We start from the raw sequence: 25,610 nt of genomic DNA, 5'->3' as shown, positions 1-25,610 counted from the left end.
TGACTTATCTTGAATTAACCAGCAAAATGCCAGAAGCGGAGGCATAGTTCAAGTGGTAGAGCACCAGCATTGAACAAAAAAACTAAAAGATGGTACTCAAATGCCCGGTTCTAGCCTCAGGACATAAGAAAATAAGTTAATTAACTAATTAAATACAAAAGATACAGTAAAAACAAAGTCTGAACATTTTAATAAAATATGCTAAATATGAAGCAGAAAGACCAAAATAAAAAGCAAAATCACATTGCTAGATAACCATAAGAGATTAAACTGAAAAAAGAAATTTTTAAAGAAGGATCATTATAGAAAATGAACTATCCAACTGGTGGATGGGACAGAAGGGGGAAAACTAGCGGAAGGCAAAGGACAGGGTGACATTGTCCAAAAGAAAATACACTCATATACATTTATGAAATGATATCCCTGAGGCCGGGAGTTTGGCCTAGCAATAGAGTGCTGGCCTAGCATGGAGGAAGACCCGGGTTTGCTTCCTCGGTACCACATTCGCACAAAAAGCCAGAAGTGGTGCTGTGGCTCAAGTGGTATATAGCTCTAGCTTTGAAAAACCCCAAGGATAGTGCTCAGGCCCTGAGTGCTCAGGACTGGCAAAAACATACAAACAAACAAATGAAATGATAACCCTCCCTACAACATTTTAATAATAACAATAAAATTATATTTTAAAAAATAAAGAAAGCAGTAAAATTTATTTAAAGAAAACAATTTAAACAGATTTTAAAGAATTACAAAAATTGAATGTCCCCATTATCTATAATTAAAAAAAACTGGAACCTAAATGTCCAAAAACAATATTTAACTCAATAAAATGTCATTTTTTTCTTTTTCTTTCATTTTATTGTCAGGGTAATGTATAGAAGGGCTACAGTTACATTTGCAGGAAGTAGGTACATTACTTCTTGCACATTGATACCCCTTCTCATGTTTTTGTCCCCATTTCCTGCCCCCCACCCCTCCCAATCATTAATAAAATATTATTAAAATAATATTTAGAATATGCAGAAGTATGAAAATGGTTATGCTCTGTTAATGGTAAAAATGCAAAACTGATCGTCACTGTAAGGACAACTTTTTATAATGCCCACAGACAAACAATGGAAAGAAATTTAAATAAACAGAGAAAAATGGTGAATGAGTTTTTGTATATTCTTTTTTATTATTTTATTATCAGGGTGATGTATAGACAGGTTACAGTTACATTCATAAGGTAGTGAGTACATTACTTCTTGAACGTTGGTACCTCTTCCCATGATTTTTCTCCCCATTTTCCCTCTCTCCCACAAGTTTTAAAGTTCATTTCCATAATATTGTCTTGTGAATGTCTCTGTTACATTGCTTCATCCTTTTTCCTTTGTCTTATCATCTTGTTTCTCCCTTTACCTTCCCTGATTCAAAAAAAACAAATAAATTTCTATACAATTCACCAACTACCAAAGTCAGATACAGCAACAACAGAGGATAAATCAGAAGGGAAAGAAAAAGTGTAAAGAAATAACTTCACATAGTACATTAGAAACAACAATCACAGGGACAAATCACTTGTTTCTCCTTAACCTCTTGGAAAAAGACCAACAAACCAACCAAAATCCTAGTAGAAGGAAGCAAATTATTAAAATCAAAGCAGAATTAAATGAATTGGAGTCTAAAAACAACTATAGGAAGAATAAACAAAACAAGGAGTTGGTTCTTAGAAAAAAATAACAAAATTGACAGACCCTTAGCAAATCTTACCAAAAAAAAAAAAAGGGAACACAGCCAAATAAACAAAATCACACATGAGAATGGTAATATCATGACAGAAACTACCAAGATCCAGATCAAAAGGGAATACATTTCAAACCTTTATGCCAACAAATTTGAGAATCTAGAAAACATGGATGAATTTCCAGCCAATATTAACATACCCATACTGAACCAAGAAGACCAAATCCAACTAAACAGACCTATTTCAAGTACTCAAATAGAAATGGCAGTAAGAGACCTACCATCCAAAAAAAGCCCAGGGCCAGATGGATTCATAGCTGAATTCTATAAGGTCTTCAAAGCATTGCTCACACCAATACTTCTCAAACTCTTCAACGAAATTGAAAGCGAAGACTTTGCCAAACTCATTCTACAAAGCCGCTATAACCCTCTTCCCAAAACCAGACAGAGATTCACCAAAGAAAGAGAACTATAGACCCATTTCTTTGATGAATATTGATGCAAAACTTCTCAACAACATACTGGCCAACCATCTTCAGCAACTCATCAAAAAAATTATACACTATGATCAAACAGGATTCATCACAGGGATGCAAAGCTGGTTCAACATATGCAAATCAATTAATATAATTCATCACATCAAAAGGAGCAAGGACAAAAATCACATGATTGTCTCAATAGATGCAGAAAAGTCATTTGACAAGATCCAACACACCTTTATGCTAAAAGCTCTGGAGAAACTAGGAATCCATGGAATATTCCTCAGTATAATAAAGGCTGTGTTTTACAAACCCACAGCTAGCATTATACTTAATGGTGAAAAGCTAAAAGCATTCTCTCTAAAATCAGGAACAAGACAAGGATGCCCACTCTTTCCACTCCTCTTTAACATAGTTTTAGAATTCCTGGCCAGAGCAATGAGGCAAGAAGCAAGCATAAAGGGGATCCAAATAGGGAAAGAGGAAGTAAAACTTTCCCTCTTTGCAGATGACATGATTCTGTTTTTAAAGAACCCTACAGACTCCACTCCCAAGTTGCTTGAACTGATTCGAAACTTTGGCAAGGTAGCAGGGTATAAAATTAACCCTCAAAAATCTACTGCCTTCCTACATGCCAACAATGAGATGATCGAGGCAACAATCAGGAAAGCAACTCCTTTTGCAATAGCCTCAAAGAAAATAAAGTACCTAGGAATTAACTAAGAATGTAAAGGACTTTTTGAAGAAAACTTTCCTGAAAAAGGAAATTAAAGCAGAACTGAGGAAATGGAAAAACCTCCCATGTTCCTGGATTGGAAGAATCAACATCATGAAAATGGCAATCTTGCCAAGGGCTATCTACAAATTCAACACAATACCCATCAATATCCCGATGTCATTCTTTAAAGAAATAGAAGAGGCAATCCAAAATTTTATATGGAATAATAAAAGACCCCATATAGCAAAAACGATTCTTAGCAGAAAGAACAGCACAGGAGAAATTTCAATACCAAACTTTAGACTCTATTACAGAGCTATAGTAACCAAAACAGCTTGATACTGGCACAAGAATAGGTCTGAGGAAGATATGGAACCAACCTAAATTCCCCTCAGTTGATGATTGGATCAACAAGATGTGGTATTTATACACAATGGAATTCTATGCTGCCACCAGAATGACATCGCCCCATTTGTAAGGAAATGGAAAGACATAGAAAAAAATTCACATTAAGTGAAGTAAGCCAGACTCAAAGGAACATAGGCTCAATGGTTTCCCTCATTTATCATAGTTAATATAAACCGTGGACTCTCCTAGCAGAGGTTTACAATAGGGCAAAACCTAGATAAATAAGGCCATATAGGATGAGGCTAAATGGAAGGACCTCCAAGATATAGAAACAAGAGCCATATAAGGTGTGACTGTTGTTCTTAATGTACTATGACATTTCTCATCTTACCTTGTTATCTGATATATTGTATATATGTTTATTTGTTTATTTGAAATAGGATAGGGAAGGGAGAAAACAAGAGAAGGGGTAGCATGATAGTTAAGAATTATAGTTACAGTATTTCATTTTATTTGATATATTGGATATATGTGTATTTGGTTATTTGAAATTGGCTAGGAAAGGGGGGAAAACAAGATGAGGGTGGGGGTGGGGGGAGGGAAATGGGGACCAAGACATGAGAAAGGGTATCAATGTATGTGAAGTAATGCACCCTCTATCTGGCAAATATCATGTAACCCTTCTATTAATTACAATAAAAAATTAAAACAAAAAAATAAATAACTTCACATAGTACATTAGAAACAACAATCACAGGGACAAATCTCTTATTTCTCTATCCTGGAGTTCATTTTGCCTTGGCTCCTCCTATATGGTGATATGCACATAGCTTTTGAGCAATTGCACTCCTCTGCTAGGAAAATCCTTGATGCATACTAATTATTACAGTGAGGGAAACCCTGAAGCCTATGTTCCTTTGGCTCTAGCTTACTTCACTTAATAGGATTTTTTCCAAGTCTTTGCATTTCCTTACAAATGGGGCAATGCCATCCTTTCTGATGGCAGCACAGAATTCCATTCCATTGTGTATGTATAGCACATCTTCTTGTTATATTCATCTACTGAGGGGCATCTGAGTTGATTCCATATCTTAGCTATGGTAGATAGTGCTGCAATGAATATGGTTGTGTTCGTAGGGGTAGTATGTCCTTGTTTATGGATATTACGGTAAAGGCCCAAGAGTGAGATTGTTGGGTCATACGGGAACTTTATTTAGTCTTCTTTTTTTTTCCTCCAATCCTGGGGCTTGAGCTCAGGGCCTGGGCACTGTTCCTGAGATTCTTTTGCTTGAAGCCAGTGCTCTACAACTTAAGACACAGCACCACTGCTAGCTTATTCTTTGTATGTGGTACAGAGGAAGAGTACTGTGCACAGAACATTAGATCACCAAAGCACAACTCTTTTGATTCTGTGTATAGCTTCAACTCATAAAAGATGAAATATCTTTAACAATATTTTCTAGCTCTTTACTACAGAAAATGTAGTCACTTAATACTAATTCAAATCTTAATGGATTAAGAAATAAGCAATGAAGTTCAAACAACCCTGCTCTCACATTTTACAAGTTCTTTCCAAGTTCACCTTCTCCACGAGTAAATGAAGGATTACATCAACAGTCCAAGCTTGCTAAGAAGACTAAACTAGACAGAGTTCTAAGGCACTCTGATACAGACCTGGTGTGTCCTGGGACACTACCAGTAATAACTGACATCATCATTTCTGTTGCCTTTTTTGTGTTCCTAATGATTAAGACAATCAAAACTGCTTCCTCAAGCTGGGAGTTTGGCCTAGTGGTAGAGTGTTTGCCTAACATGAATGACCCGGGTTTGATTCCTCAGTACCACATACACAGAAAAAGCCAGAAGTGGTACTATGGCTTAAGTGGTAGATCTCTAACCTTGAGAAGGCCCAAGGACAGTGCTCAGGCCCTGAGTACAAGCCCCAGAAATGGAAAAAACAAAACAAAACAAAACAAAAAACCTGTTTCCTCCCTGGCTCCTCCAGCTCTGGAGCAATGCTGAAATAAGTTCCAGGAGCACCATGGCATCGTGGGGGGTGTTCCATATCATGAGCATGAGGAGACTGGAAGCTCAGAGAGGGCCAGTTTACCTGCCACATCTCAAGTGCCTGCACAGAGCCACGCAAACACTACCCTTGATACCCATTTGTGAGGGGGATCAGAACAGCAAAAGCACACAGTGAGGTGAAGGAAAAATACAAAAACACTTGCTGTGGGTGACCCCAGTATATGTTACATGCACAGATGAAAATGTCACTACAGAACTCCTTTATACAGTTCATTTATGCTAATAAAAGAACAACTGCTGTGTTGTTTTATTTATTGCCATTGGTCTGTGCTTTAATAAAGCAAACTTATTGTCAAGCAAAAAGAATTGTTGTTGTTATGCTTCTTGACACTTAAAAGTTCACCTAAGAATTACCCACTTGAGAATAGTGAGAATCAATGAATAAAATCTGCTTTCAACAGCAAAGGCTGGCCCTGTGGGTAAGATGTAATAACAATGAGCAATGATGTATGTCTCATGGAGATCCATGTCTAATGATGAATTGGGTAAACAAACACTGAAACAACATAAAACAAGTGAAGCTATGTTTATCTATTCTCTACCCCTCATATACTTTCTTCCATATTATAATGAAATTGACTGCAGAGGTCATCCCAAATCATAATTAACTATCTATTCCTTTACAATTTACAAGTGTCTAGCCAAAGTGTCTATTATAATTATAACACTAAGGCTTTATGATTCAGTCTCAATCAAGTGAATGTTTTATACTTGTCTTTTATTTTTAATCCAGCACCAATAACTAATGTTTGAGTTTGTTGTTTTTTTTGTTTTTTGTTTTTTGTTTTTGTGTGTGTGTGTGTGTGTGTGTGTGTGTGTGTGTGTTTGTGTGTGTGTATGTGTGTGGGTTGGTCCTTGGGCTTGAAATCAGGGGCTCAGTGTTGTCTCTTGTATTTTTCACTCAAGGCTGGCACTCTACCACTTGAGACATTAGCTCCACTTCCAGATCTTCGGTGGTTAACTGGGGAGAAGAGTCTCATAGTCATTCTTGCCTAGACTCCAATCAAACTGTGATCCTCAAGTCTCTGCCTCCTGAATAGTTAGGATTATAGGCATGAGCCACTGGCACCTGGCTTCTTACATCTTATTTTTAAGGGAAAAAAAACTAAGATTTACATTGAATATATATGACCCACAGCCATAAATATAATGTAAAATTTTTCACATTTCTCTAAATGAAGTTGTACAACTCTGAAAATGTCTAGCTGAAAAATCCACAGAATAATCACAGCATGGAGACAAGTAGGACCAGTATCTCCAACTCATTCCAGCAAATGGTTTTCACTGAGGCTATAAACTGACTGTCCCAGATAAGCTCCTTCTCTGTGATGAAAAGGGGTCTGTTCCCCAACTCTACATCCAGAATCTCCCTGCGTTAAGTGGCCAGGACTAGACCTGTTTCCTGGAAGACGCCTAGTCTATGTAAGAGGAAATGAAGTCCTAAACAAAAGCCAGACCTTAATCCCCTGCTCAGAGTTCTTCTACTTTATGGGACTGACTTCATAGACAGGGGTCAAACTGCCCTGTCCTAGGATGCAAGATTTGACCAGCTAACTTCAATAAACTTGACAGGGAGAGTCTCGAACGCAGAATATGGTCTCAGAAGGAAATGGTGAAGGAAGTTTACTTGATTCTTCTAGTCGCTGTGGACTCAGAAATTCTCTAAATAGGCCCATTCCCTGATTTTTCTTTTATATACTTTGTTTCTCATGGAGTATGAATGTTTAAACACTCCCCCCAAAAAGTAGAATTTAAACTCCCTGATCATCCTGTCTCAGACACAAGAGAAATTTAACTCAGCTACCTCTATTTGTAAAAATTGGAAAAAGAAAAAGAAAAATGTGAATGCTTGCCAGGTGTGGTGGCTCATGCCTGTAATTCTAGCTACTCAGGAGGCTGAGATCTAATGATCAAGGTTCAAAGCCATCCCAGGCACAAAAGGACCTAAGACTCTTATCTCCAATTAACCTCTAGAAAATGGAAAGTGCAGCTTGGCTCAAGGGTAAGGTGGTAGCCTTGAGCTGAAGAGCTCAGGGACAACACCCAGGCCGAGATCAAGCCCCATGACCCACAAAAATAATAATAATAATAATAATAATAATAATAATAATAATGTGAATGCTTACCACTGTTTTCCATGATATAGCAACAATGTGGCAGTTTTATTAAAAGCATATGGCACCTACTTACTCATCTGGATATATTTGTAACTTTTACTATTAAACACACAAGAACAGGCCAGGTTGCCAATCCAAGCCCCAGGATACCCTTTAAGATTCCTAGACTCCCTCTTCTTTCTTTGTCCTCATAAAGCACTATGTTTCACACCAGCTAATTTCTCACATTTCTCACATTCATAAGCTCTCATACTGTTACAGGTTATTTGTCTAAAGGCCAATGTATAGTGTCTCTGCTCCACTTACAAACATTAACAAAGAACATCCCTTAATCCCTTAGGGGTTTGTTTCTCGGTGTCCCTAAACCAGGAGGACTGCCAAATCAGTCTATTATGTAACAGTTAGGACCAAATAACCCCTTAAGAATTTATATACCTGGGCATGGTGGCTCATGCCTGTAATCCCAGCTACTTAGGAGATCTGAGGATCATGGTTCAAAGCCAGCCTGGGCACTAAAGACCATGAGACTCTTATCTCCAATTAACCACTAGAAAACTGGAAGTGATGCTCAAGGTGTAGGTTGGTAGCCTTGAGCTGAAGAGCTCAGGGACAGCACCCAGTACCAGAGTTCAAGCCCCACGACCGACCACCCCCCGCAAAAAAAGAATTTATGTCTAACAACTCAGTAACTACTTGAGGAGTTCATACACAGATGTTGAAAGAAAATGTTTTATTCTGTTCTGAGACAGGCGCACCTGCTAGGCAGTGCTCAGCTTCTACTTAAGCCACATTGGACACTGCCACCCAATTTCTTTCTCCACATTAATTTTTACATGGCTCCTAACTTATCAGGAAAAACAGGCTTTACCAAGAAATAAAGTCATTGGCTTAGAAAAAATCATATTAAGTGAAGTAATCCAGACTCAAAGGAACATAGGCCCAATAGTCTCCCTCATCTGTCATTATCAGTAGAAACCTTGGGCTCTCCTAGCAGAGATTTACAATAGAGCAAAATCTAGAGACATTAGACCAAACAGTACGACACTAAATGTAAGGACCTCCATGATAAGGAAACAAAAACCATATAATGAGTGATTGTTGTCCTTAATGTATTATGTTATCTCTCATCTCTTTTGCCATCCCTTCGTTATCTCATATTGTTACAATTATTCACCTTGTTATCTGATATATTTTATATGTGCTTAATTGGTTTTTTCAAACTGGATAGGGAAGGGGGGAAATCAAGATAAGCAGGAGGAGGGTAGGAGGGAAATGGGGACCATGTCATGAGAAAGGGTATCAATGTTTGTGAAGTTATGCACCTTCTATCTGGTAAATATAATGTATCCCTTCTATTAATTACAAAAAAATTATTTTTCAAAAAAAGAAATAAAGTCATTGGAAAGAAGGACAAACCAATAATACAGTTTTGTCAAACTTATTTAATGTAATCTTTGAGTGTCTTTTCCTTCTTGGTGTGTGGGGGGGAGGGGGGCGTGCATGCATGCACAAGCATGCAGATGTTTGAGGCTTGAACTCAGCGCTGAGCTCACCCTTAGCTTTTTCTTTCCAGGCTGAAACTCTGCCTTTAGCCACACCTCCACTTCTGGCTTTTTGTTGGTAAAATTGAGATGAGTCTTCTTGGATTTGTCTGCCTCATCTGGCTTGGAATCACAATACTCAGATCTCAGCCTCCCGAGTAGCTAGACTTACAAGCATGACCAGTGTGCCTTGAAGATTTAAAATATCCTTAGGTGTACCTATAAGTTCACTGCATCCTTGCAGAGTGCCTTACAACATAGACCAAGATGAAAAGAGTACTGACTGCCTACTGCCCATGGGAGAACACTAAATACAAAGTATATGGATCAGCTATCACCCATGATAAGTTGTACATCATCACCCAGTGACATAAGCACTGTCTCTCTGGACAGAGTAACCAAATGCCTGGGAGATAGCCAGAGGAGGAAAAGAAATTTGATTTTTGTGGCACAGCATTTGATGATGTTTTTAAATTGTAAACTTTGTCCATAAGCTATACACTCAGCCTAGATTGTTTAAATTCAAAGCAGTATAGAATTTAAGTGATTTTCAAATCACAAATTGTTACAGCTGCTGATTCAAAACAACAAATTGTGGACAAATTGTGGCTACAGTTGAGGTCATTTCACTTGGATGAATAGCAGAATAAGAGAGAGAGAAAAAGTGACAAACACTGGCAGGCAAGATGGTTCTTAGTCCTAGTATGTTCTTCAGCATTTCAGATGGCCATTGTGTCCCTGATAAATGCAGTAGTGAAGGCCACAGTTGCTTAATGGCACTTCTCAACCAATGGAAAAGGAATTAAGTAAGCCCATCCGATTCACAGACTTAGTGCATTTGTTATATTTTTAATGAATAAGAAAAAAATCAAAAGAAATTTCAAAAACAATTTTTTTGAATCCTGCATGTGCATTACACAGCTTTGTCTGTGCAGAGAGGTACTCAGCCTTAAAATGTTACCAGTTGTATTTAAATCCTTGCGGGACCTGCTGTTTTCCTGCCATTCTTTTTGTGAAAATCTGCCTCCTAAAGAGCAAATAGTATTTCAATGGCAAGGTAAAAGTGACTGTACTGAGTTTAAGTGATGAAATAAAAATCTTGGATTTGTTGGAGGGCAGCATGTCATTAGAGGTGTTGACATATTTTAAGAAAAATATATCCTGGCCAGGTAGAGTGCTTTCCTAGCATGCATGAAGTCCTCCATACCACATACACAGAAAAAGCCAGAAGTGGTGCTGTGGCTCATGTGGTAGAGTGCTAGCTTTGAGAAAGTTCAAGGATGTGCCCAGGACCTGAGTTAAAGCTCCAGGATTTGCACATATATATATCAAGCATCCACAATACAGCCCTGAACTCTGCATGTCCTGAGCAAATTTCAGGTTTTCTTCACTGGAGTATCCTGTATATATAAATGATCTCCTGCATTCACAAAGTCATCAGGTAGATAGAATATACGTCTCTACAAAGATAAAGTATTTGCTAGCTATGACTCACAAAAGGGGATGAAAATTACAACAGTACTGTTGAAATAGTCATTTCTACTTAGGCACAAAGAAAAACTGCAAGAGAGCTCTGACTTACTCACCTCTCCATGAAGAATCAACTTCAAGGGTCCCTTTTAGAAAGGAAAATGTCTATAACACAACTACTAGCTACTTCCCAGTACCTTCCCATTGTTCCTTCCCTCTTTCAAGAGAAATCTCCACAGCAGGTAGCACACAATTCTTAGCCACTCAGGAGGCTGAGATCTGAGGATCCCAGTTCAAATATAGTCTTGGCAGAAAGGTTCTCAAGACTCCATCCCAAATTAACCATCAAAATGTTGCACTAGAGATATGGCTCAAGTTGTAAAATGCCGGTTGTGACCAAAAATCCAAGCAAGAGTACAAGTCTCTGAGTTCAAGTTCCAATACCAGCACAAAAAAAATTAAATAAATGACTATAGCAAATAGACCCATAGGTAGGGCTCAATCTATAGAGCATCTGTACCTACAAAGTTCAAAACCTAGTATCACAGACAGAGAAGGAGGGAGAGAAAGAGACAGAAATAGAAAGACTGAAAGTCAGGAAGAGCTTAGGAGGTGAAAAGGAGAGGGACAAAGGAAAGAAAAAGCTACATATAATGCTGAATAACATAAGAAGATCCTGTTTTAAACAAGCAAACAAAAAGAAGTTCTTAAGTGTAAATAAGCAAAACTAATAAAATCTTATTAACCTTAAACTTATCAACTTTAAACTTATCAAAACAACATTATTAATTTGGAATGTTTTCTTCGAGACTCTTCTATTCTCCAGTTATGTATAGGTATGCATGATTTATTCAACTATGCATGTGTATGGGTGCATACATGCACACATAGACATAGACATAAAGGCTTATATAGAAACACATACATATGTGACGGGGAGTTTGGCCTAGTGGTAGAGTGCTTGCCTAGCATGCATGAAGACCCGGGTTCGATTCCTCGGTACCACATACATAGAAAAAAGCTGGAAGTGGTGCTGAGGCTCAAGTGGTAGAGCTCTAGCCTTGAGAAAGTCCAAGGACAGTGCTCAGGCCCTGAGCACAAGCCCAGGACTGGCAAAAAAAAAAAAGAAACACATACATATGTATGTAAAATAATATGTTCATGATTTTACTGGTATGAAATTATACTATGTAAATGGATTTAGATTTTATTTTTTAAATTTTCTTTAGATTTTAAAGATTAAAAACTTGCTTGGTCAAACAATGTCAAACTATTTTTTCTCTTGGGAATATAATATCAGAAGCTTAACACAAAAAGAGCCATAATTACAGAGTCTAGAAATCAGTAATCATTTACACAAGGAAGAATGGATAAGGGAAGCCATCACCATTAGAAAAACAACACAGTAATAACTGTTGCAAGCAAGAACCACTGACAGGTACTAAAATTAATCAGCTAAATTCTGCAGAGGAAAAAAAGGCACTGCCCTAATCTTAAAGTAACACTCCCAAGATGTTTATTACTTCACTATGACTTTACAGTACAGAAACCCAGCAGATATGACCTTAACAAGAGATCAAATTCAGCATCACAATATGAAGACATTTCTCATCACTTCCTCCAGGTATCAGGCATCAACGACACACTACCTGTGGCATTCTTGCCAGAAATGCATAGCTTTTTTTTCTTTTCACCAGACAAATCCAAATTACAGAAGATATGACAAAGTAACTGCCCAATATTCTTTGAAAGTGTCACCATATTAAAGACAAGGCCCAAGGAACTATTATAAATATGAAAAGGTGAAGATAAAATGAAAACTAAATGACGTATACGATCCTACTTTAGATCCTGTAACTAAAATAAGAACAAGAGTAGAAAAATTGGTGAATCCCAATAAAAACTGCAGTTTGCCTAATAAAACAATGAAGTATAAATTACAATAATAAAATATGTGCTGTTCTCTAAGGTCAACAAAAAGAGACCAAAAGCATGATCACATTTATGCTTTAGCACAATTGCTTCAAAGCACTAAATCCCACCAAGACTGCTCAAAGCAACTTTCACCAGTAGTAAATAAAGTACACTAAGATTCAATGTAAACCTCTTCAATAATCAAGCAATAAGGAGTCTATTACTACCTAAATCAGACAAGCACATGAACACACACACACACACACACACACACACACACACACACACACACACACAAATCTAGGGACATCATTGAAAACTACTGACATACCTAAAAAAATCTTGGAATTCCTCCTTTTTGGTAAAGCTCCACCAGATGCCCCTCTTACCTTCTGAAAAGAAAACAAAAGACCATTAAAATACACCCTACAAAACAGTTTGAGAAGGACATGTACATGGCGAAGGTTCCCAGTTTCAAAGATGTTCCTGATTTTTATAGTTTATTTTGGAGTACAGGATACACAGAACTTGTAATTCCAGAATAAACAGGAAATGGAGCCAGGCCCATGATATTGCGTCTCCTGATCATGTTCACCAAGTTATGACAAGAGCATTTTCAGAAACCAGTCATGAAGGTACCGTAGATGCTGACATTTCAATTAGCACATGCTCCCACAATGGCCAAAATCTACACCAGAGTACAAACTCGAGGAAAAAGACAGAATGTAAGGGATCTGTCCCTGGCTTACTCAAGAGGGTGTCACTGCTTGGTGCTCGTCACTATGGCCATAAAAGAGTCACTGGCATTCTGGTCATATCAAGATTCAGTCCGACTTTTCCAGATCTTTTCAGCCTAGCACTAGGTAGCTAGGCTGCCATTCAAAGCTTCATGTATTTTCAGTGCTCAGCAATGAATATGTATCCATCAACAGAAATCATTCAGTTGACACTCAGTTGACATCAAAGAAATCATTCAGTTGACACATACAAATAATGTTACTTTCAAATGGAATTATAGGTGCTGGGAGTTTGCCCTAGTGGTAGAGTGCTTGCCTAGCATGCGCAAAGACCTGGGTTTGATTCCTTAGTACTATATATGTAGAAAAGCCAGAAGTGGTGCTATGGCTCAAGTGGTAGAGCACTAACCTTGAGGGAAGGCCAAAGACAGTGCTTAGTCCCTGAGTTCAAGCCCCAGGACTGGCAAAAAAATAGAATTATAATAATTATTGCTTCAGTTAGCCAAATCCATTTTTATACTGTACCTTTTTTTTCAATTGTAAGTGAACATCTTTCCCATTGAATAATTATGATATATTATATCATAATATATCATAATTATAATAAATATGAGGCTAAACCTCAGATTTTTTTCCTAAACAGCCATACCACACATTTCACACTTCCTTAATTTGACTTCACATTTAATTTGTCTTAGGAGTCAATTATCCACCAAAATGCCATAAGTGAAGCTGTGGATCAAGTATTAGAGCATGAATCTTGTGCATAGAAGTTCAGAGAATGTGCTCAGGCCCTGAATTCAAGGACAAGAGGAAGGAGGAAGGAGAGAGAGGGAGAGAGAGAGAGAGGGAAAGAGAGAGAGAGAGAGAGAGAGAGAGAGAGAGAGAGAGAGAGAGAGAGAGAGAGAGAGAGACAGAGACAGACAGAGACAGAGAGACAGAGACAGAGAGACAGAGAGACAGAGAGACAGACAGAGAGACAGAGACAGAGAGAGAGACAGAGAGAGAGACAGAGAGAGAGACAGAGACAGAGACAGAGACAGAGAGACAGAGAGACAGAGATTTTGAATGGTCGTTCAAAAAATATTTCTGATCTGGTGTCTATGGCTCATGCCTGTAATCCTAATCACTCAGGAGGCTGAGATCTAAGCTTCTGAGGATCATAGTTCATCGTCAGCCCATGTAGTTAAGTCATGAGATTCTTCCCTCCAATAAATCATTAAAAAGCCAGTAGTAGAGAGCTAGCCTTCAGCCTAAAAGCTCAGAGACATTGCCCAGGCCTTGAGTTCAAGCACTAGAAATATTAGGAAAACATGCAAAACATCTCAGGCATTTTGGACATTATCAAATATGAAGGACATGAGCATTCATCTATAAATTCAAAGGGAATAATCAAAATCTCAACAGGAATTTTTAACTAAGTGAATTGATTCAAATGTCCATTTTAAGCCAGGCGCCAGTGGCTCACGCCTGTAATCCTAACTACTCACAAGGCTGAGATCTGAGTATCATGGTTCAAAGCCAGCCCAGGAAGAAAAGTCTATGAGATGCTTATATCCAATTAACCAGTTTAATTTTTTTTAAAAAAAAAAAAGCTTAAGTAGAGCTGTGGCATAAGGGGTAGAACACTAGCCCTCAGTAAAAACTTAAAAGGCTGTGGCCAGCCCCTAAATTCAATTCATAGTACCAGAAAAAAAGAAAAAATACCTCAAAAATATAAACAGGCAATCTGAGAACAGGAAAGCAAAATTAACACTAAATATATTAGAAGCTTTTTAACTCACACAGAAGACAATGCTCATGTCATTTTATAATCACTAAACTGAAAAAAATCAAATATGGCCGAAATAGGAGTATAAATCAGTATAACTATTCCAAGAAGGGATTTGCCTTCATCCAGTAAAAAGCAAAGATAAGCTGGTATCAGTGGCTCACACCTATAATCCTAGCTGTTCAAGCGGCTGAGATCTGAGGATCTTAATTCAAAGCCTACCCAATTAGTAAAGTCTGTGAGATTCTAATCTCCAATTAACTACCCCAAAAAAGGTGAAAGTGGGACTGTGGCTAAATGCTAGACTTGAGGATAAAAGCTCAGGGATAGAGCCAAGGTCCTTAGTTCAAATCCCATGACTGACCAAAGTATGTACATATATATATATATATATATACACATGAATACATATGTGTGTGTATATATATATATACATATGTCTTTTCCATCTGACTTTTAAGTATAATTTTAGTATTATTTTCTGTGCTTTTTTATATTTTTACTTAAAGTTAGTAGTTTCCAATCAGTCAAACCCTGCCATCTTAAAAACTCCAGTCAGGGGTCTAGATAACAAAAAGTAAAAGTGGTTAAGATATATAACCGGTTTGAATGTGACCTATGAATTTCTTCAAATAATGCTGTTTCTGCTTCCCATCGTGGAAGAATCCAAATTTACCTGGGCATATCAAAATCTACAGCATAAAGCACTCTCAGACAACACCACAGAGCTGATAACAAGCTCACTTCTTCAGCAGTGATATCTCACCTCTCGCATGTGTCTCTTGAGATGCATGTACACACTTTGTCCAGTTTTCCGAAAATGTCTCTCAACATGTTCCCTTCCAAAAGCCAAGAATGTATTCATGCATACATAGAGTCCACCTTCAGAGTTCTAGAGGGAAAAAAAAAAAGAATACATTAGCTGAGCATACCTGGCCAACCCTCTAGATGTAGAAAAAGAAAAGGAAGGTGAATGAGGAAAATCCTGGCCATAGTTCTCTCTGGTCACTGCACCGACTCTCTCTCATCTCCACAGCCTCCCACAGCAGCAGCTCCCTGCCAGCCGTGGGTTCCAGGCCATCCTGACAGCTGAATTCTCTCTCTACCCAACATGGGCAACTTACACAGTCGGGTGCAATCCTAAAAGCCCTGGAAAGTAAACTCACTTCTCTCACTCATCAGGTAGGTTGAGTGTAGGTAAAGGAGAGTGGATAGCAGGCTGTGAATCCAGTGCTGCCATATGTCATCTTTGCTCTTCATTCAGCAGTGTAAATCCCCAGAAACATCACATTTCAGTTTTGTTTTTTTAAGCAGGCCAAAGTTCTTCAAAGATGTTGATTGTTTCACTTGATAACGCATGAAGAATTTGTAGCAAATTAGTAAATAACCGGAAAAATAAATAATGAAGCATACCACCGGCTCACACCTGTAACTCTAGCTACTCAGGAAACTGAAATCCAGACAAGAATGGTTCAAAGCCAGTGTTGGCAGAAAAATCTATTTGACTCTGTTTTCAAAATAACCAAAAAAATGTAGAGCTGGAGCCGGGTGTCAGTGGCTCATCATTGTAATCCTAGCTACTCAGGAAGCTGATATCTGAGAATCATGGCTCAAAATCATCCTAAGTTAAAAAATTCATGAGACTCTTGTCTCAAAAAAAAATATTCAGAAAATGCTGGTGGCGCAAATGGTAAAGCACTAGCCTTGAGCAAAAGATGCTCAGGGACAACATCCACACCCTGACTTCAAGTCACAAAACCAACATTAAAAAAGCAGAGCTGGAGGTATGGCTCAAGTGCTCAAGCACCAGCCATGAGAAAGGAAGCTGAACTCAGCCCTAGCACCAGGAAGAAAAAGACAGGGGAGGAAGGACAGGATACATAAAGTTGTCCTACGGTTGTCATATTATGTAATGGTTAATTGACTAAAATTTTCTGGATTGAGAAAGGCTAGGAGAGTAATAAAGCAACCACTGGGAATGTCTGCGAGGGTGTTTCTGAGACAATTAATGAACGAAGACCAACATGGAATATGGAGCTTACTATCTAATATTGGGGGGGGGGAAGAGAAGAGCCAGCACAAGGATTCTCCTTCCCTATCCACCTCCCTTCTCTGTTTCTGACTCCCTCTTCCTCTCTCCCTCTTCCCTCTCTTTCTCTTTTCCTCTCCCTCTACCTCTCCCTCCTTATCCCTCCCCACCACATTTCTTCCTGGCAATTGTGGTGTGAAAAACTTTGATTAGCCTGACGATTCTGTCACCATGACATTCTGCCTCCCATAATCCACAGCTGTGAAGGAAGTCAACCATGGGCAGAAACATCTGAAAGGGTGAGCTAAAATAAATCCATCCTTCTTTTACTTTGTTCTTTCAAGTGTATTTGACTGGGACAAAAGACACACACACACACACACACACACACACACACACACACACACACACACAAAGAGAGCTGATAGGTCATTTCATGCTTTACTTAGTACATATTGTTCCTATCATTGACATTTATAATTTTACAATTTTTAAACATCAAAGGATAGGTAATTTGCCAAAGTTCACACAGCCCCAAAGTCTCTTTTTTACCTATATCCACTTCTTTCAACCACATGTTATTTAATTAAATACATATTGCTAAAATGAAGTCAAAAATACCAATCACAATTAGATACTCAGTTTTCTGTTTGACTTTTATCCCAGTTTTCTCTCACTTTGATTATCAGACTCTCTGTAAACATAAGCTATAACATTAGCTATCCTTAATCAAAGGAATTAGATTTTATTAAGCTCTTAGTAGACCCATCCCTCTAAACATACAAAAAAAAAACTTTCAAAAAGTTGGCAAACTTTCTAACCAACAATCAACAAAATTTCTTGCAATGAAAGCCATGTATGGTCATGCACACCTGTTACCATGACACTGACCAGAAAGTTCAAGGCCAGCCTTTCATACATAGTTAAGACTTGTCACACAAAGACACACACACACACACACACACACACACACACACACACACACACACACTTCTTACCCTGTCTTAAAGTAGAACATAAATGAAAGGATCAAAACAGTCATGAAAAGCCCACACACTGGTGGCTCACACCTGTAATCATAGCTCCTCAAGAGACTGAGATCTGATGATGACAGTTCTAAGGTAGCCCAGGTAGGAAGATGTATCTGTGCCTCAGAGTCATAGAGGGAAGTCTTGAGCGGAAAACGCTCAAGGGACAGCACCTAGGCCCTGAGTTCAAAGCCCCATAACTGGAAAAAAACTCATGATGCTTTATTCAGATGTAAAAAAATAATTCTTAAACTTCCGATCATTAATTTTAAAAAGCAATAATCAATTTTTCATATATTTTATTGTACTTAATACAAGGGTTACATTATATTCACCAGATAGAAGGTGCATTACTTCACAAACATGGATAGCCTTTCTCATGTCTTCGTCCCTATTTCCCTCCTCCCACCCCCACCCCTAATCTTTTCTTCCCTGCCCTATCTGACTTCAAATAACCAAATACGCAAATATACAGTATATCAAATAACCAGGTGAAATAAGGTAACAATATGAGATGACCAAAAGACAGCAAAAGACATAAGAGATAAGATAGTATATTAAGGACAACAATCACTCATTATATGGCTTTTGTTTTTATATCCTGGAGGTCATTTCATTTAGCATCATCCTATATGGCCTTATATATCTAGGTTTTGTTCTATTGTAATTCTCTGCTAGGAGAGCCCAAGGTTTCTACTGATTATGACAAATGAGGGAAACCAAGAGCCTACATTCCTTTGAGTCTGGCTTACTTCACTTAATATAATTTTGTCTAAGTCTTTACATTTCCTTACAAAAGGGGCAATGCTGTTCTTTCTGACAGCAGCATAGAATTCCATTGTGTATAAATACCACATCTTGTTGATCCACTCATCAACTGAGGAGCATCTGGATTGGTTCCATATCTTTGCTATGGTAAATAGTGCTGCAATGAACATGGTTATGCTAGTGGATTTAATATGTCCTTGTTTCTAGATGATTGGGTAAATGCCAAGTAGTGAAATTTCTGGGTCATAGGAGAGCTCTATGTTTAGTCTTTTGAGGAACTGCCATACTGCTTTCCATAGTGGTTGAACTACTTTGCATCCCACCAACAGTGTAGTAGTGATCCCTCTTGGCCACATCCCCTCCAGCATCTGTTCTTATTAGATTTCTTGATCTTGGCCATTCTAACTGGAGTGAGGTGGAATCTTAGAGTTGTTTTGATTTGCATTTCTTTTATGGCTAAGATGTCGAGCATTTCTTCATGTGTCTATAGGCCATTCTTATTTCTCCTGCAGAGAAGACTCTCTTTAAGTCTTTGGCCCATCTTTTAATGGGATGGTTGTTTCTTTGGAGATCAGTTTTGGAGTGATTCAGTTTTTTGAGCTATTGATATATTATAGATATGAGGCCTTTGTCTGTTGTATGGTTAGTGAAGATCTTCTCCCAGTCTATAGGCTTTCTAGTTAATTTGCTAACTATGTCCTCTGCCATACAGAAGCTCTGCATTTTAATGCATTCGCTCTTATCCAGTTTTTCTCTGATTTCTTGTGTTTCTGGATCCTTTTTAAGAAAGTTTCGACCTGTGCCAAAGAGACTTAGTGTATCTCCTATTCCTTGTTGTAAAGTTTTCAGTGTATCTGCTTTTACCTTGAGGTCTTTGATCCATTTGGAGTTAATCCTGGTCCAGGGTGACAAAGAAGGATCCAACTTTAGTTTTCCACAGGTGCTTCACCAGTACTGCCAGCACCACTTGTTGAAGAGACTTTCTTCCATTCTATTCTTTCGGCTCCCTTATCAAAGATTAAGTGGCTATATGGCTGTGGGTTAATATCTGGGTCCTCAGTTCTATTCCATTGGTCTTCAGGCCTGTTCTTGGGCCAAGCTGTTTTGGTTACTATAGCTCTGTAATAGAGTCTAAAGTTTGGTATTGAAATTCCTCCTGCTCTATTCGTTCTGCTAAGAATTGTTTTTGCTGTATGGGGTCTTTTATTACTCCATATGAAATTTTGGATTGCCTCTTCTATTTCTTTAAAGAATGACATTGGGATATTGAGGGGTATTGAATTGAACTTGTAGATAGCCCTTGGCAAGATTGCCATTTTCACGATGTTAATTCTTCCAATCCAGGAGCATGGGAGGTTTTTCCATTTCCTCGGTTCTGCTTTTATTTACTTTTTCAGGGTTTTAAAGTTTTCATCAAAAAGGTCCTCTACATTCTTAGTTAAGTTAATTCCTGGGTAGTTTATTCTCTTTGAGGCTTTTGCAAAAGGAGTTTCTTTCCTGATTGTTGCCTTGTTCCTCTCACAGTTGGCATAGAGGAAGGCAGTAGATTTTTGAGGGTTAATTTTATACCCTCTACCTTGCCAAAGTTTTCAAGCAGCTCAAGCAGCTTGGGAGTGGAGTCTATAGAGTTCTTAAAATACAGAATTATGTCATCTGCAAAGAGGGAAAGTTTCACTTCCTCTTTCCCTACTGGATTCCCTTTATGCTTAGCTTCTTGATGCCTTATTGCTCTGGCCAGGAATTCTAATACTATGTTAAAGAGGAGTGGAGAGAGTGGGCATCCTTGTCTTGTTCCTGATTTTAGAGGGAATGCCTTTAGCTTTTCACCATTAAGTATAATGCTACCTATGGGTTTATCATACACAGCCTTTATTATACTGAGGAATGTTCCATGGATTCCCAGTTACTCCAGAGCTTTTAGCATAAAGGGGTGCTGGATCTTTTCAAATACCTTTTCTGCATCTACTGAGACAATCATGTGATTCTTGTCCAGCAATAATTAATTTTAAAAGCATTTCTAACAATGAAATTCTCCAATACTGTATGAGTGGGTTTCAACACAAAGGAATCTTACAACAAAAATAGTACAACAGCTCTAGTTCACTCATTTCCCTCTTACAATATAGCATGTTCATTGAAGTGAGGCACAAAAATAAAAAGAAAGAAAGAGTGCTGGGTGCCAATGGTTCACATCTGTATTCTTAGCTATTCAGGTGACTGAGATCTGAGGCTATGTCTAAAGCAAACCAGGGCAGGAAAGTCCATGAGATTTCCATGTTCTACTATCAACTAAAAAGTTTGGTGCCAGGAGTGTGGGCTGTGGAAGAGTGCTTGCCTCGCATGCATGAAGCTCTGGACTCAATTTCTTGGTGCTACACACACAGAAAAGGCCAGAAGTGGTGCTGTAACTCAAGTGGTAGAGCCCTTGCCTTGAGAAAGCCCAAGAGTGCCCAGGCCCTGACTTCAAGCCCTAGGACTGTGAAAAGAAGAAGGAGGAGACAAGAAAGAGTAAAAATCACAAAGAAAAAAGTAAAACAATCTCTATTTGCTAATGACAATATACTTCACATGGAAAAGCACACAAAATCTACAAACTAATTAAAGTAATTTGTAACACTGGATCTAGATTAAGTATATATATACAGAAATGCCAAAGGTTAACAGACAATTAATGTCAATTAATTAGGTAATATTATATAATAAGTACTAGGTAATACATGAATTTTAGATAATGAATTCTTGCAAAAAAATTTCCAGAATAATGTACTCTGGTATTGGAAATGTAAACATAATTACATAGACATAAAATTTATGACTCTAGGGGCCGGGAGTTTGGCCTAGTGGTAAAGTGCTTGCCTAGCATGCACGAAGACCCGGATTTGATTCCTCGGTACCCCACATACACAGCAAAAAAAAGCCGGAAGTGGTGCTGTGGCTCAAGTGGTAGAGTGCTAGCTTTGAGAAAGTCCAAGGACAGTGCTCAAGCCCTGAGCTCAAGCCCAGGACTGGCAAAAAAAAAATTATGACTCTATAGACATAATGTTTTATTACATAGATTAATATGTATCTATGTCATACAAACCCTCAGCTTAATTTTAATTATGTTCTAAATTCTAAGTGCCAGTGGTTGTATATAGAGATTCCCTTCTTGAATACTTATTTGTTAAATATGTCATTTAAAATATGATATAAAAATCAATGTTAATAAATTCTTTAATAAAAATATAATGTACTCAGTACCATACAAATGTAACTGTAACCCCTCCATATATCACTCTAATAATAAAATAAAATTTTAAAACCTCAACTGCAAAACAGAATCCAAAAACATAATTATAAAATAATTTCTGCTTCTGAGTAACATTTTTGGTTACAATGAGACCATTTGAAGAAAATTATACAAATTAATGACAATATACACAAGTCAATTAATATAATTCATCACATCAATAGGAACAAGGATAAGAATCACATGATTATCTAAATAGATGCTGAAAAAGCATTTGACAAAATCACCTACATGCTAAAAGCTCTGAAGAAAATAGGAATCCATGGAACATTCCTCAGTATAATGAATGCTGTCTATGACAAATCTACAGCAAATATTACACTTAATGGTGAAAGGCTAAAGCCATTTCCTCTAAAATGAGGACTGGGACAAGGATGTCCACTCTGTCCACTCCTCTTTAACATAGTATTAGAATTCCTAGCCAGAGACATAAGGCAGAAAGCAAACATAAAGGGGACCCAAATAGGGAAAGAAGGAATAAACTCTTTCCCTGTTGTAAATGACATGTATTTAAAGAACCCTATGGACTTCACTCCCAAATTGCTTGAGCTGATTCAAAACGTTGGCAAAGGAGCAGAATATAAAATTAACTCTCAAAAATCAACTGCTTTCCTGTATGCCAACAATGCTATTCTGAGCAAGGCAAAAATCAGGAGTGCAACTCCTTTTGCAGTAGCCTCAAGGAAAATAAAATACTTAGGAAAACTTTAAAAACCTGAAAAAGGAAATAAAAGCAGAACTGAGGAAATGGAAAAACCTCCCATGCTCCCAGATTGGAAGAATTAACACCGTAAAAATGGCAATCCTTCCAAGGGCTATCTACAAATTCATTGCAATACCCATAAATGTCCCAATGTTCTTCATCAATGAAATAGAGGAAACAATCCAAAAATACATATGGAATAATAAAGACCCTATTATACCAAAAACAATCCTTAGCAGATAAAACAGCACAGGAGGAATATCAATACTAAACTTTAGACTCTATTACAGAGCTATAATTATCAAAACAGCTTGGTATGGCAAAAGAACAGGCCTGAGGACCAATGGAATAGAACTGAGGACCCAGATATTAACCCACAGGCGTATCGCCACCTAATCTTTGATAAGGGAGCCAAAAGAATAGAACGGAAGAAAGCCTCTTCAACAAGTTGTGCTGGCAGTACTGGTTAAGCACCAGTGGATGAATAAAGTTGGATCCTTCTATGTCACTGTGCACCAGAATTAATTCTGAATATATCAAAGACCTTGAGGTAAAAGCAAATGCCCTGAAAACATTATAAGAAGGAATAGGAGATACACTAGGTCTCATTGGAATAGGTCAAAACTTTCTTAATAAGGACCCAGAAACACAACAAATTAAAGAAAGTTTAGACAATAGGCGCGCATTAACTGCAGAGTTTCTGTTTGGCAAAGGACATACTAGCAAGTTAAATAGAAAGTCCACAGAGTGGGAGAAGTTCTTCATTAGTCATACAACAGACAAGGGCCTCATATCTAAAATATACCTACAGCTAAGAAAATTGAAACAAATCCTCATTAAAATGTGGGCTAAAGAGGGCTGGAAGCATGGCCCAGTGTTACAGTGCTTGCCTAGCATGAATAAAGCCCTGTATTCCTAGGTACCACATACTCAGAAAAAGCCAAAAGTGGGGCTGTGGCTCCAGTGGTAGAGTGTTAGCCTTAAGCACAAAGTGTTTAAGGACAGTGCCCAGGTCCTCAGTTCAAGCCCCAGAACTGGCCAAAAAAAAAAAAAAGTGGGCTAAAGGTTAAACAGAGACATCTCTGAAGAGGAAATAAAAATGGACTATAGACACATGAGGAAATGCTCAATATCTCTGGCCATAAAACAAATGCAAATCAAAACAACTCTAAGATTCCACCTCACCTGTTAGAATAGCCATGATCAAGAAATCTAATAACAACAGATGCTGGCAGGGATGTAGCCAGGAGGGCGCACTACTACATTGTTGGTGGGACTGTAAACTCGTTCAACCACTCTGGAAAGCAGTGTGACAATTCCTCAAAAGACTAAACATAGAACTCCCATATGACCCAGCAATCCCACTCCTTGGCATTTACCCAGTTGTCCAGAAACAAGAACATACTAAAGCCACTAGCACATTTACCATAGCAAAGATATGGAACCAACCCAGATGCCCTTCAGTAGATGATTGGATCAACAAGATATGGTATTTATACACACTGGAATTCTATGCTGCCATAAGAAAGAATGACATCACCCCATTCATAAGGAAATGGAAAGACTTGGAAAAAAAATCCCATTAAGTGAAGTAAGCCAGACCCAAAGGAACATAGGTTCAATGTTTTCCCTCATTAGTAATAATTAGTACATACCTAGGACTCTCCTAGCAGAGGAATACAATTGCTCGAAACTTATATACATAGGTCATATAGGACGAGACTAAATGAAAGGATCTCTAGGATATGGAAACAAGAGCTTTACCTTGTGTGATTGTTGTTCTTAATGTACTATTTTATTTCTCTTCTCTATTTTTGCCCTTTGGTTAATCTCATATTGTTACTGTATCTGACTTTGCTACCTGGTATATACTATAGATGTTTATTTACTTGAAATAGGAAAGGGAAGGAGGGAAACAAGATGATTGGGATGGGATGGGGGGAGGGAAATGAGGACAAAGACATGAGAAGGGTTATCAATGTGTGTGAAGAAATCACCTTCTACCTGGTAAATGTAACTCTAATCCCTCTATACATTATGCTGACAATAAAAAACAAAAAAAAATTTTAATTACAAAAAAACTTGAGAAGGGGTATCAATATGTGAGAAGTAATGCAACTACTACCTGACAAATTTAACTATAACCCCTCTATATATTATCCCAACAAAGGCATCAAATTGGAACTGAACACACATCTCCACCAACGAAAACCCTGTACAACACATTGTTGAATCACCAATGGGTCATCGAATAGATCAGAACAGAAATCCAACAGTTTATGAAATTTAACAATAAGGAGCACACAAAATACCAGCTCCTTTGGGATACGGCAAAGGCAGTACTCAGAGGAAAATTTATAGCTCTGAGTGCCTACAACAACAAGTTGGAAAAATCGCAAACCAACAAGTTAATGTGTCACCTTAAGCTCCTGGAAAAAGAGCAACAAACCAACCCTAATCCCAGTAGAAGGAAGCAAATTCTTAAAATCAAAGCAGAATTAAATGATTTGGAATCCAAAAAAACTATAGAAAGAATCAACAAAACAGGGAGTTGGTTTTTGGAAAGAATTAACAAAATTGACAGACCCTTAGCAAATCTTACCAAAAAAAGAAAGAGAGCATACCGAAATAAACAAAATCACAGACGGAAATGGTAATATCACGACAGAAATTCCCAAGATCCAGAGTATCATGAGGGAATACTTCTCAAACCTTTACGCCAACAAATTTGAGAATCTAGAAGAAATGGATGAATTTCTAGCCAATATTAACATACCCACACTGAACCAAGAAGAACTAACCCAACTAAACAGGCCTAATTCAAGCACTGAAATAGAAATGGCAATAAGAGACCTTCCACCTAAGAAAAGTCCAGGGCCAGATGGATT

General features: G+C 37.9%; 1 protein-coding gene across 1 annotated transcript in view; it reads right to left on the bottom strand.

The window, feature by feature from the left end:
- Usp13 (ubiquitin specific peptidase 13) overlaps nt 1-25,610 on the bottom strand; it is a 131,021-nt gene that overhangs the window by 85,615 nt on the left and 19,796 nt on the right. Inside the window, exons 2-3 of the mRNA XM_090342477.1 lie at nt 15,672-15,797; nt 12,729-12,789 (exon numbers count right to left, since the gene is read on the bottom strand). Coding sequence (XP_090198603.1) covers nt 12,729-12,789; nt 15,672-15,797 — 187 coding nt within the window. The remainder of the gene's footprint in view (nt 1-12,728; nt 12,790-15,671; nt 15,798-25,610) is intronic.

This window comes from Megascapheus bottae, chromosome 1, assembly GCF_031878675.1.
Source record: "Megascapheus bottae isolate mThoBot1 chromosome 1, mThoBot2.hap1, whole genome shotgun sequence".
In the NCBI taxonomy this organism is placed as follows: Eukaryota; Metazoa; Chordata; class Mammalia; order Rodentia; family Geomyidae; genus Megascapheus; species Megascapheus bottae.
Note: the sequence above shows the minus strand (reverse complement) of the source record. Positions and strands in the feature narration are given on the sequence as shown.